We start from the raw sequence: 13,978 nt of genomic DNA on the forward strand, positions 1-13,978 counted from the left end.
GCTTCTGAGATTAGGGTCAGTGATACCAAACTGATGTTATTGTCTGTTGTGTTCACGCACCAATCAGCACATCATTTGCCATGCCTCCCTGTCAATCAGTATATCGTTCTCGACTTCTGCTCCACACCGATAAAACCTACCGTCTGTTTACTGAGCAAGCAATGACAGAGTGCAGTATCAGGGAACTAATTTTCTGCATAAGATAATAACTAATAACTATTTTCTGCATGGTTGCACAAAAATATCCTTATTAAAAAATCTAAAGTGGTTTAAGTTGGGTGATTGAGCTGGATTCACCTTGACCTATCTGCCTTCCTTAATAGGTGTATCCAGCTCAATCATTCTCTCTCTCTCACTCATATATTATCAATTGTTTCTAACTCCCACACCAGTTATATAATACAGTTGCATATTATATTCTACAATTTTGAATCTATTTTTAATGCCTTCTTAATACTATTTTGATATTTATTATATGTATTTCATTTTCACTTCCCTTTTTTTCCTGTTTTTTTTTTATTATATAGACAGATTAGATTAATTCATCCACTATTAAAATTGTAAATATTTACTGGTTATTGCTGAGTTTGGAGTTTTTAGAACTATCCCTAATCTCTGCACATAACATTTTCTTTTTTCAGTTTAATTCATTTATATACAGTATATAATTAAATTAAAATAAGTAATTCAAGAATACAATCACAAATAGATTAAGCCAAGTAAAATGCAAATATAAAGAAAACCAGTATTTTATTATAGCAACAAGAATGGGGAGGGGGAAAAGAAATTGATAAGAAGGATGCTGTAGAAGGAGTATATTTCTAAAGTAATTTAGAAGTTGATAGCCAATTAAAACAGGTTTATGATGCCTCCTTGATGGCACCAGTTCATAGCTGAATTGTGTGAAATATCGCTATGAAAAGGAACTAAAAACTTACCACAACAATGTGACCAATAATGGGAGCAAAAATAAATTAAAACAGACTGACTTTTGAGCCAGTAATAATAGCATTGAAATCCTGCATTTCAAATGTTAAACAGATCAGTCTGATGCACTGATTTGTTTAACATTTGAATAATTGAATAAATTAATTTGAATAAATGAATGAATAAAAACATCGGTGACTACAGCACATAACCAATTGCATGTTGCCAGAATATAATTTTTTATATTATATATTCAAGTTTATTTTTCAGTGTATAGAATATGTTAATAGTAGGTTAAATAAGAACATTTCATATTCTTATTTAACTTTGTTCTGTTAGTGATTTAGCATTGCCTTTGCTCCCAATTGCTATATTAATTATTTGCATAAGGCCAATATTACTGAAATCTGATGCATTCATTTGTTTAATGTTGGAAATAAATGCAGTGACTCCACAGCCATTATTTGCCGTTTGGCCTTCTTATGAATAGAAGTGGGGATTCAGTGGTCAGTTTGTTATAATTTATTTTTGCTTCATGTTACTAGTCATGTTGTTAAAGTAGGTTTTTAATTCCTTTCTACAGTGGTATTCCAAGCAATTTTCTGTGGTTGCTATTAAAGAATGCTATTAGATTTATTTTAATTGGCTACCAACTTCTAAATTATTTTAGGAATGCACCTCCTCTGCAGCACTTACCAATTTGTCTCTCCCCCCCTCTCTCTCTCTCCTCCCCCTTTTCTCTTATTACTATATTAAACTCTTGATTTTTTAAGGAGTCCTTATGTGCTGTAATGTAATAACTAGTTTCTCCCCAATTTCTCCCCCATTTGGAATTTAGCACGTATTAAGTTTCCACGTGCACTGAAATGCATTTCGGGAACCCAACCCGTATATAACACAAGCGCGCTCTCTTCCCCCCCTCCACTATAGCTAACTGAAGACGAGGAATCTCGAAAGTCGCTCGTCGCGATTATTAGCTTATATTTTTCTTTTTCTTTTTTTCTCTTAATTTTATTTAATTTAATTAGGCAACCATGGAAGGTGCACTTTCCTTTCTTAAAAATTTTTTATAGCCCATCACTTAATTTTAAACCCATAATCCCTGTAAAGTACTAGAATCCTATAACCACTATGTATGTGGTAAAACTCTCCACCAGCTAAGCGGATTACTATGAGGTGAGTGCTGAAAATTAAGCTAAGCTATACAGACGATCTAGATCTACTGTATTAAAGTAATGATTTTCTTTGTATTCACTTCTTACTTGGCTTGGCTGGCTGTTCTGCTAGTGTATTCTTAATTTATGTATTTAATTTCTTTATATTTCTTTTATATTATCTTTTATTTATCTTATAATTCTTTCCTTTATTATATTATTTATTCAAATCTGTTTTTAAGTATACACATATTATATTATTTCTTTTAGGTGAAGTATTTGTTTTAGATGATGGTGGTGAAGTAGACCTTGATTTGGGAAATTATGAACGCTTTCTGGATATCACATTGCACATGGATAATAATATCACTACTGGCAAAATATATCAACATGTAATTAATAAAGAAAGGCGAGGTGATTATCTTGGTAAGACTGTTCAAGTTGTTCCTCACATCACTGATGCTATTCAAGAATGGGTTGAAAGAATATCAAAGGTGCCAGTCACTGGAGATAATCTTCTTCCTGAAGTGTGCATTATTGAGGTATGGATTTGAAAGAACAATCAGAGTTGTTTTGGTTGTTAACATAAATGTTTATATAGTTATAATATAATTATAATTAACAAATCAGTACCTTTTCTTTTTAAAAGAGATTTGCCACTTTTCAGATATTAATTAAACGTTTTAAGAGCAAAAAAGATCTGTTTCTTTAAAATGGTAAAGTGCAACGTTAAAGTAATGTTTTGGACCACATGTTCAAAAGTTGAGCAGTGGTATGAGGGTATTGCATTTCTAGGTGGTGGATACTTTGAAAAGGAATATATTTACCTGTACTTCAACTTCTGAGTAATTATGATAAAGACAGAACTTCATTCTTCCATTTCCGGAATTTATTCAAGCAAATCCTGAATACCCATATACTTCAAACACCTTAATGTGTATATATTAAAGTAATTGTGGTTATATAAATTTCTTATCTCATTTTAAACCTATATTATAGGGTTTCCTAACTGGGTTGATATTGACCCTCCTAGGGGTCATTCATCTTGAAAGAGGGTATCGAATACATGCCAAGGGGTCAAATGAGGGGGTCAGTGGGCAAATTATAATTACAGTAATACCCCAAAGTTATGCGATAGGTGGGTCCGACGAAAATTGCTTAAGTCGAATTCACGTAAGTCGGGGTACAACTTTGCATATAAATGCATATAAATTTTGTTTATTTGGGACCAAGGACTAAAAAAAACACTAGTTTAGAAGAAAAATATTTAATAAAATTGCAGTTCTTTATACATATTAATACAAAATATGTATTAAAAAAATGAGTTACGTAAAAAAAGTTATTTCGATGTCGATGGCTTCATAAAATCTAACAAATTTGTTAGATTTTATGACGACATCTGACGACACAGCGCCTTCTTTTTTTTCACACAGAATTTCTTCGTAGCAAGCTAATAATTTTTTTATTCCTTGCTTTGTAGCTATAACGCGTTCTTCGTTGGAGTCTGTTTTGTAAAATTTTTAAGCCCTTTTTAATTGAGCTGAGACCTTCTGTCAAGCTTGCAATTGTCATGTGCTTTTCTGGTGCAGTTGTGTCTGAAGTGTTGGATACTTTGGTGACGTTTTTCTCACGCATATCTATGAGCTCATTCATTGTTAGCTCCTGACTATGTGAATCCAACAGCTCATTGACATCATCACCATTGACTTCCAAATCTAATTGCCTGGCAAGATTAACAAATTCTTCTGTCACATGAGTGACATGATCTGTTTTTGGCATTGTTTTCGTCTTGTTTTTGAAAAAAAAATGGACAAAGTTTCTTCCAGACACCATTCAATGTTTTTTTGTGAATTTCATCCCAAGATTCTTCAATGATTCTTACGGCATCTAAAACATTGAATTGTTTCCAATCGTCTTTAACAGATATCTCACTATTTTGTCTCATAGCTTCATTCAGATGTGCAAACGATGCCTCGTGTAGTAAGCCTTGAATGTTTTGATGACTCCCTGGTCCAGCGGTTGAAGCAAGCTGGTTATGTTTGGAGGCAAAAACAACTTTCACACGTGGGTTGAAATTAATCAGAGTGGCTGGAGGATGACCGGGTGCATTGTCAATAAGAAGCATCACTTTAAATGGAATCTGTTTAGACTTGCAATAACGTTTGACTTCGGGTATGAAGTTGTGACCAAACCAGTCCTCAAAAACAGAAGCTGTCACCCAAGCTTTATGATTTGACTTCCAAATGTGACTGTTAAGCTAATTTTAGATATACACCAAACGAAAAAATCAAGAACCAACCGCGTAACTCCGAGATCGTGTAAGTCAGGGTATTACTGTATATAATAATAAATATAAAGAATATAATACTTTTATTTTCTTTATATTTATTATTATTATTATATATGATTTAAAAATATAACTATGAACATTGGCCTTTTTAATTTTCGGTTTTAGCAATTTGCAGTAAACTTCTGTGACTGTTTCGATTCAATTTTCGGTTTTTGCTTGTGTTGTGCTGCTAATAATGATGATTAATGGCTGCCAGGAGTTGACTGGGAGATTTTGTGATAGTTAAACTCCTAACATTACCATCTGAAAAGTTTGTGCATAGGCATATTACATATTTAAACACTATTGCAAGTTATTTCAAATAATAGCATATTAAAAGTTTGATAACATATAGTTTTTAGGAAGAGCCTTATACCATGTCACTCCCAAAAAGGAAGTGGCATTTATATTTGCAAAGTTTAATATTGGAATTTATTTTTTATCCTGGCAGTGAATTAATACCACTGTCTCTTATGTGAGAAAACCTTTTGAAACGATGCTCGAAACCATTAAAATTAAAAACTGCCTGGAAAGGATGAAAACCACCTGGTGCAAAAGACAAGAATTTTGAGTATTTCAAATCTATTTATTTGAATATTTCAAATAAATTTATAAAATGTTCTATAATAGGTTTAAAATTGCTTTTGAAACCTTCAGTTTCTAGAAATGCTGAAGGGGGATTGGAAGCCTCTTATAATGCATCACCCTTAATTTCAAAAGCAGAGTATCTGAACACATTTGGGGAGCAATTGATACTGCCATCGTGTCATTGGTCATGAAAATGGATCTGGGTGCAGCATTAAAAAGCATTCCACTGAGTAAAATATAGTTTAACGTTGTATTGATGAAATGACTGAAGATATCCAAAAAACTGGTTTTTGAATTGCAGACAATTAAATTTGCTGTACATACAATTAGATGAGGGAAAATTTGGAACTTAAAGCACCCTTATGGCTTATATACTTTATTACAGCTTAAGGAAAAAGGCCATAACAGACGAATTTCTTTTTGCTGAATAATTAAAGATGGATACAACAGGAGAAATTATTTTTTTTTGTGCTTTGAAAAATACCTAACAGGAAAATAATATTACTAATACTGTAGCAGCTTCTTCTAATGGAGCACTAGCAATGGTTAGCAGTATAGAGGGTTTAGCATTTTTGAAGAAAAAGATTCCTGTTGTTAGAAGTGCAGATTGTGTCAGCAGAGGCAGCATTTGATTGCAAAAAACAAGAGAAAAACTTTATGATGTTCTGTTGCAAGTAAGTATTAAATCAATGATTCCTGATGTTAAAACTGCACATTGTGTCAGCACAGGCAGCATTTGGTTGCAAAAAACAAGTAAAAAAATCCATGGCATTCTTTTGCAAGTGAGTATTAAATCAATAAATGAGCCCAAATCCTTGAATGATAATGATCATGTGTTTGGTCAATTATATGATCAAAATGATAATCTACCAGCTGTTTTTACATACAGAGGTACATTGGCTGTCAAAAAAAATTGTTTACATTTTATTGAACTCTTTGATTCTGTAATAGAATTTCTTCTGGAAATAAAGAAACCATTAGCAACAAAATTAATTTAATTAAAAAAAAAAGTATGTGTTTTACTTGGCTGATATATATATTCAAAGTTTAATGATATTCAGAGGAGATTGCAAAGAGATACTTTAATATAATTCAAGTTCAGACATATTACGTAGTGTTTAGGGCCTAGCGGCACTTGTGGTTTCCCACCCCTCTGCTATTGGCTCTTGTTGTTGAACCCAGTACCCTGGGTTCAACAACAAGAACTGGTAGTGTGATTGATATGTGTAGGGTTATGTTGTTTATCTGGCCACTTAGTGTAGGGGCTCATGGAACACCATTGACCCCCTAGTTACCATACTAGGCTTAGGGAGCCAAGCCAGGTAGTAGGGATTAAGTTCGCTGGTTAGGCGAATCCTGGTATCATCTGAGCTGGTCAGGGAGGGTCCCTTAAAAAAAAAAAAAAAAAAAAAAATCAGAAGTTTTTGTTGAAAAGGAGCACAGGGGAGATAGTGTAAATGATGGAGTATAGGTGATGGTAAAGGAGGTGGATAATAGAATTCCTTTCATCAGGAATTCAGAAGTGAAGGGAAGGGAATAAATGCAGCACTCCCCACCCTGTAGAAGTAACCTGCCCTCCACAGGCGGCAGGTTGCTTCTATGGGCAGATAAAATCAGAGTGGGATAGGAGGTGGGGAGAGGGTTGGGCAAGCCTTGGGTATTGGGGTTAAAATCAGAGATGGGGGGTTGCTATCTGGCTATTTGTACATTAAAAATCCCACATTGGCCAGACCAGTGTCAGCAATCTCACACCATGCTGCCAAAAGGGAACAGCATGGCATCATCAAGTTTGGTGGTTTCCTGGGTAGATTACTCCCACTGCAGTGAAGTTTGGGGGTGACCTGCCAGTAAACAAAAAAAAATCACTTGTAATTAGTCAGTCACACACCTGTCACACTTACATATACACAAACACATTTTTTTTGTACATGTATTTAGGAGACAAACAAGAAAACAAGTTACATCTTTCTCTCACACATTTGCCGTATTTCATCCTTCATCTTGCACACAGAACCAGATCACAAGCACCCCAGATATAACTTTTTTTTTTAACAGATCACAGGCATTCATTTGGTCACCACAGTTTGCACACATGACTAACCATTCATCACCACTAATTCATAACACTAATTTGGGGCATGCTATTTTAAAATAGCATGCCCCAAACTAGAGCAGCAAAGCAATGGGCACAAAGTGGCAGGAGTGCTGTGACTCGGGAGAGAACTGAGGGGGGGGGGGTGATTCTCCAATGCATCACAGCCTAAAAAAAATGTGCAACTTGTGAAATGTTTGCCGAACTCTCTGGAACGGAACATGATATTGCCGTGGGTGATGTCTTTGTGTGTGTGCGCGATGTAAGGAGTGTAAGGAAATCAGGTGACAACTCAGCATTGTTATGGGCCTATATGAGAGTTTGAAGAACAGGGATGCCCTCGAAAGATCTAAATTGAGGGGCCCATCAAGCTCTCAGCTGCCCACATCAACGCCAGAGCTTGCACTTGTTCATCACGCATCACAGCGGCAACCCCCAAGGCAGAATGCGCTGGTCCCACAGGAACTAGTAGTTGTTGGTGACTCTATTGTCAGGAAAACGGGTAACATGCTTTGTAAAAAGGATAGGTGAAACAGGACCAGGGTATGTCTGCCAGGGGCAAAGGTTGATGACGTTGTAGAGCGTATATCATCTTTTAAGGGCACAAAAGGTGATATAGTTGTACACGTTGGCACTAATGATATTAAGAGTAGGAGACCGGCAGAATTATGTAACAAGTATAGGTCACTGTTGAACAAAAGCCGAGAATTAGGGTTGAATTTGAAAGTGTCTGCAATTCTGCCCAGACACGATAGGAGGGAGTATATGATGAGAGCCTTGTCGATCAATTTAGCCCTGGAAAGATTGTGCAAGGCTCAAGGGATAGAATTTTTTTCAGCCTGGTCTGTACTTGTTAACAGGAGAGACTGCTTCTACAGGGATGGGATACACTTAAATAGAAAGGGTGCAAGAATATTTGCTGATGTCGAGGCAGTGTTAGGTGGGTCGGAAAACTGATAGCTTGGGGGGGATACAAGGACTAATAGTTTAACAGTAGCTGTAGGCAGAGGTGAAGTTGATTCTTGCACAACTTCTATTAGAATAAGTAGCAACCTAGAGCGAGGGGTGTTGGGAGTTTCAGGGACGGATGGCAGTCATGTGAAATAGGTGGGTATATGGGATGTGTTAGGGTAACTAGGAATAGGACCATGTATGCTTGCATGTATACCAATGCTAGAAGTATAATAAATAAATTTGATGAATTTGAAGTGTTGGTCAAGACATCAAAGGCGGATATTGTTGGGATAGCAGAGACGTGGTGTCACACAGATATAAGGAATGCAGAACTAGAATTTGGGGAGTACAATGTGTACAGAAAGGATAGACAGGATAGAAAGGGAGGAGGTGTTATGCTGTTAATTAAGAAAAACATAAAATCAAAAGAAGTACACCCAGTTGATATAGATGAACAGTGCATTGTTGAGTCAGTTTGGTGTGACATATGCACTGCGAAAGCAAAAATAAGAGTAAGAGTGTGTTATAGGCCTGAGTAGGTGTGTTATAGAATGAGTACAATGAACAATTATACAGAGAAATAGAGTGGGCCAGTAAATCAGAATGTCTTATAATGGAGAATTTTAACTTCCCAGATATTGAGTGGAACTTGTGGGTTGGTCACTCACACACTAGTCAGACTTTTGTGGATTTATTGGATGATTGTTTTCTGCAGCAGCATGTTCGAGAGGCAACCAGAGAGAATAATACTCTTGATCTGGTTATCAGCAGTGATCATTCGTGTATTAAGAATTTGCAGATAAAGGAACCACTAGGTGGCAGTGATCACAGTGTACTGATGTGGGATTTACTTAAAGATATAATTACCATCAGGGGTAAAGGAAAGGGTTTTTGCTTCCGTAAAGGTGAGTACAGTGGTCTCAGAAAGTTTTTAAATTCTGTACAGTGGGATAAACTGACGATGTTACCAACAGTAGTTGGTAACATCGTCAGTAACAAATTCTAAGTGGGAAGCATTCAAGGAATCAATCGTGGATGCTACTAAAAGTTTCATACCTATTAAGAAATATTGTTCAAGGTTTAGGCCTAAATGGTTATCAAATGAACTAATGAGACTCGTGAAAGAGAAGAAAAATGCATGGGATGCATATAAATTATCAAGCGACTCAGAAGCCTATGGCAGATATAAGCTAGTCTGTAATCAGGTTACAAAGGAGGTTAGGCAGGCAAAGGCAGATTACGAGAAATCCTTGGCAAAAGATGATAAGAAAAAGAGCAAGGATTTCTTTACTTATATAAACTCTAAAAGGAAGGGGATGAATCTGATTGGTCCACTTGACATCGATGGTTTGACTGTTGATGATCCTGCTCAGATAGCAAACAAACTGAATGAGTATTTTTGCATCTACATTCACACGTGAGGAATTATTAAGGTTTGAAAATGGCAGAAGGTTATCAAATTGTAGCAGGATACTTAATGATTGTGTAATAACTGAGAGCAAAGTGGAGGAGAAATTGTTGAAGTTAAACATAAGAAAAGCACCTGGGGTGGATGGGATCTATCCAGTTATATTAAAGGAGGCGGTAAAGCAACTAAGCAAACCCTTAGCCATAATTGTGAGAGCATCCTTGGACTCAGGGGAGGTTCCCACGGACTGGAGATGTGCAAATGTATCCACAATTCACAAAGAGGGATCGAAGGGTGACATGAGTAATTACAGACCAGTTAGTTTAACTTCTGTTCCAGGTAAAATAATGGAGTCACTCGTTAAAGATGCATTGCAGGATCATCTAGACAAGACTGCAGCAATAATTCAGACACAGTATGGGTTTGTTAAGAGAAAGTGTTGTCTGACAAATTTGATAGGATATTATGATGTGGTTACAATGGAACTGGATGCAAAAAATAATTTTGATATCATATATTTGGATTTCAGGAAAGCTTTTGACACTGTTGCTCTTGAAAGACTATTGTACATTTCTTGGACTAATGTTATTAGTGGAGTCCCACAGGGTTCGGTGTTGGGTCCACTGTTGTTTTGTATATTTATCAATGATATTGATGAAGGTATATCATGCTTAATGTTGAAGTTTGCAGATGATACAAAGGTTGGTAGGGTTGTTAATGACAGTAATGGCAGTGTGCTACTGCAACAGGATCTAGATAATTTGGGCAGATGGGCTAAGAAGTGGCAACTGAAGTTTAACCTTGACAAATGCAAAGTACTGCATATGGGTAGAGGTAACCCTAGAGAAACATACCAACTGTGTGGTACTACACTTAAGGTGGTAGAAAATGAAAAAGACCTGGGAGTAATTGTGCAGGCAGATATGAAGTTTTCTGAGCAATGCAGACAGGCTGCCAGGGCAGGTCATGGGATTTTGTCAATGATATATAAGAATTTTGCTAGCAGGGAAAAGGAGGTGATTATCCCTTTGTATAAGGCAATGGTCATGCCACGCCTTGAGTACTGTGTACAGGTCTGGAGGCCTCATTTTAGGAAGGATGTATATTTACTTGAGAGTGTACAGAGAAGGGCAACAAGATTGTTGAGGAGAATGAAGGGATCCTCTTACCAAGAGAGGCTTAAGTTCTGCAAATTGCAGTGGCTGAAGACTAGACACCTGCACGGTGATCTGATTGAGGTGTATAAGGCCTTGAATGGTTTGAGTGCGCTGAATTCTGATGGGATCCTTCCACTTGTTCTGATTATGAACCTAAGGGGGCATAAATTCAAATTAAGAAAAGACAGATGTAGAATAGATGTGTGGAAATTTGCCTTTAGCCAGCGGGTGGTTAATTGCTGGAACAAACTTCCATCTGTTGTTGTGGAAGTTGATAGGTTGAATAAATTTAAGGAGGAACTGGACAGGCATTTGGAGGGAATGGTGTGATTTTTTTTTTTTTGGCTGATGCTGCATAAGCTCATATACATGCTTTCTTGCATCACATGCCACTACTACTACTACATCTTAACCTATAGGTACAATTGTTTAATATTTTTTTTTTTTTTTGAAACATATTCAGAGTGCACATATATTCTGACACTTAACATTGACATTTTCAGTCATGCATAGACTATGCATACATTTAGGGGGTCAAAAGGGTATTTGTTGCCAGGATAAAGTTTACTTCTACAAATTATGGTATGTGGAAACAAGGCTCCTGAAAGGTGACCTGATTTAAGTTTTAAGGCTTTAAAAGGATTGTGGAAACTAAATGGTGATGGCATCTTTTTCTCAGATAAATACTGGGTCATGAATTTAAACTGAAAAAGGATATTTGCAGGATACATGTTCAAAAATATGCTTTAACCTTAGAGTAATAATTGATTGTAGGAACAGACATCCATCTGGTGTTTTGGAAGTAAATAGGTTGAATAAATTCAAGGAAGTATTAGACCAGTTATTATTGGGAAGTGACATGATTTTTAGTACTTTTTTGGCTGATGTATGTAAGCTTACTGTTTTTCATCATTTGTCATTAATTTTGCATAATTTTTCCCTACTAATATCAATATCTTTTGTGTCCTTAAAAGATGATAATTGTTCTTCACTGTAATATGTTATAGGACAGGCTGGCAGAGACACCCTGTTCCTATTCTATTTATTCTTTTTTTTTTTTTTTTGAAAATTATTTCCTTTTTCTCTGACAATGTAGTACACAGTGTAACGATATGGTATATTTACTCTGTTGTCAAAGCTGACAGTAATAGCTACTTCCTGTAGGACTATTGCCTTCTGCCTTTGGTGATCTTGCTGTGCTGCCTAATGTATGAGTGTAGACTCTAACATTCAGGTGGGTAGCAGAGTGCGTGATGTGTCCCTCATTTTATTTCCTTTGAAAGTATTAGCTCTTTTCTTCAGGTACTTAAATTTTCCCATCAGTATGCTTAATATGTTCACACTCTTTGCATCTGAAGACACAAAGGCATCTCCTATGGCTCTGTATTTCACTAAAGTCAACTCTGCACACATTCCAGAAACAGTTTGAAGAATAAGACCTTACCTTGATTCAGAGGAGAACTGCCCTCATCAGTTCTTCCCCAATCCAAAGAATTCTTACTACTGAACTCTTTGCTTTTCTTTGCTTCTTTAGTCTTAGGCATGAGTGTAGTTAAAATTTAAATTAAAAACTTATATGATGCACTCATTTCACCCTAATACCAAGAGATAAGCATGATAATGCTTTGCCACAATATGATTTTAGTCACTGATGCAGCTATAATCCAACAACAACAAAGACTACACTACTCCCAATTACATGCGCAGCAGCATGTGTTTGTTATGTTATAAAATTATGTGATGTGTTACTTTTAAAATTATGTTATAAAATTTATAATTTATATTATATATTAAAACATCTGGAACCCAGTTATATTGTAACTATACACCGGTTTTATTCCATGAGTGTACAATTATAATGCAACTGTATATCTATGGAATTACGCAAAAGAATGGTAAAGCAGTAAAGATAGTCTTTATATCATGACAGTGAATTCAATGTCAGCAGAATTAATTTTACTGTAATTTTTTACATAAATTCCTCACCTAAGTAAGAAAATTTTCACCTACATAATTAGATAAATGCAAATAATAACTAGTACAAATTGAAACAAGGGAAAAAAAAAATTGACATTCGCTAAATCCCAAATTTGAAAGAGTGTACTTTTTGTTAGTAGCAGTTCAAAGTTGTGACAACATAGTAGCCAATGCCTTTTTGCTGAAGCTGCTCTAAATATTGAAAATTCTATGTGTAATTAATTTTTATTTAATTTTTATTCCTCTTCATAAAATTCTGTGCAATTTTGAATGTTATTTCATGTTGATAGACACATATCTTATATTGTACTACTGTGTGTTTGTTAGTTGGGTGGCACAATTGGAGACATAGAAGGAATGCCATTTGTTGAAGCCTTTAGGCAGTTCCAATTCAGAGTGAAGCGAGAGAATTTTTGTTGTGTTCATGTCAGTTTAGTGCCACAGGTAAGTTTATATATGCTTTTCACTAGTTTTGTTATGCAGTATTATGTTTTTCTAGTCTTTATTGCCAAGTTTTTTCTTTTCATGTTTTCCCCTTTCGTATAACTTAAGGAGTTAATTTTGTAAAATAAGCTTGTTTTAATGGAATTATATATTAGAATTCTGTGTGATTATATAAACATTAAATGTAGGCATGTCAGTTGATATCAGCTGATACACTACAATATTAGATTAAAATATTCATGGTTGATGTGATATAAGAATGTATTGTTTCCTTCCTTTTTAAGTATAAAAAAAAAGTTTTATGAACACCACATAATGCTATGCTGATATTGGAACAATATAAAAAAAGGTCACAAAAAAATAACTTCGATACACAGCAGTTTTTATAAATATACCCTGCATTAACTGAATAAATTTCTGTTTCTTATTGGCTCATACTTTTATCAGATAAAATGATGGGAAATTTGAAATTATTTAAAAAAACTTTTAATTGAAATAATAAAACAATAGGTAGATACCATTGCTAGTATGCTTGACTGATGTTATTTACACTACATTATCAAAATTATTGGAACACCAAGCAACATTTGTACAAATGACTAAAAAACAGAATTTTAATGTGTAGATCCACCTATGTCATTCATTACAGCAGATGACCTACATCGCAAATTTTCCACAAATTTTTGTCAAGATTCAGTGGAAATATTCTGCCATTCCTCACACAGGAAATCTTTTAATGCACCTTATTAAGTTTTTTCCTCCCTGGCTGTTTTTGCACACAATTCTTTGGTTCATACTGCATATACTCAGTGGAGATGGGTGTGAAAAGATCTGTGCTCTGAGTAGGCCATTCGAGTGCTAGAACATTTTCCTGAAACCAGGGCATTTCAGTCAGTTTTGTGTCAGTTTGTGTCAGTTTTGATTTAAACAACTTCAAAGTATCTATAC

The 13,978-nt window shown here is 35.3% G+C and overlaps 1 protein-coding gene across 2 annotated transcripts in view; it reads left to right on the forward strand.

Annotated features, from left to right (window-relative positions):
- LOC150088224 (CTP synthase 1-like) overlaps nt 1-13,978 on the forward strand; it is a 292,973-nt gene that overhangs the window by 38,262 nt on the left and 240,733 nt on the right. For both annotated transcript variants that reach the window (XM_090369393.1, XM_090369394.1), the window contains exons 3-4: nt 2,352-2,623; nt 12,914-13,030. In XM_090369393.1, coding sequence (XP_090225519.1) covers nt 2,352-2,623; nt 12,914-13,030 — 389 coding nt within the window. The remainder of the gene's footprint in view (nt 1-2,351; nt 2,624-12,913; nt 13,031-13,978) is intronic.

The sequence above is a fragment of the Mastigoproctus giganteus genome, chromosome 3, assembly GCF_048544385.1.
Source record: "Mastigoproctus giganteus isolate SK-2022 chromosome 3, ASM4854438v1, whole genome shotgun sequence".
Taxonomy (NCBI): Eukaryota; Metazoa; Arthropoda; class Arachnida; order Uropygi; family Thelyphonidae; genus Mastigoproctus; species Mastigoproctus giganteus.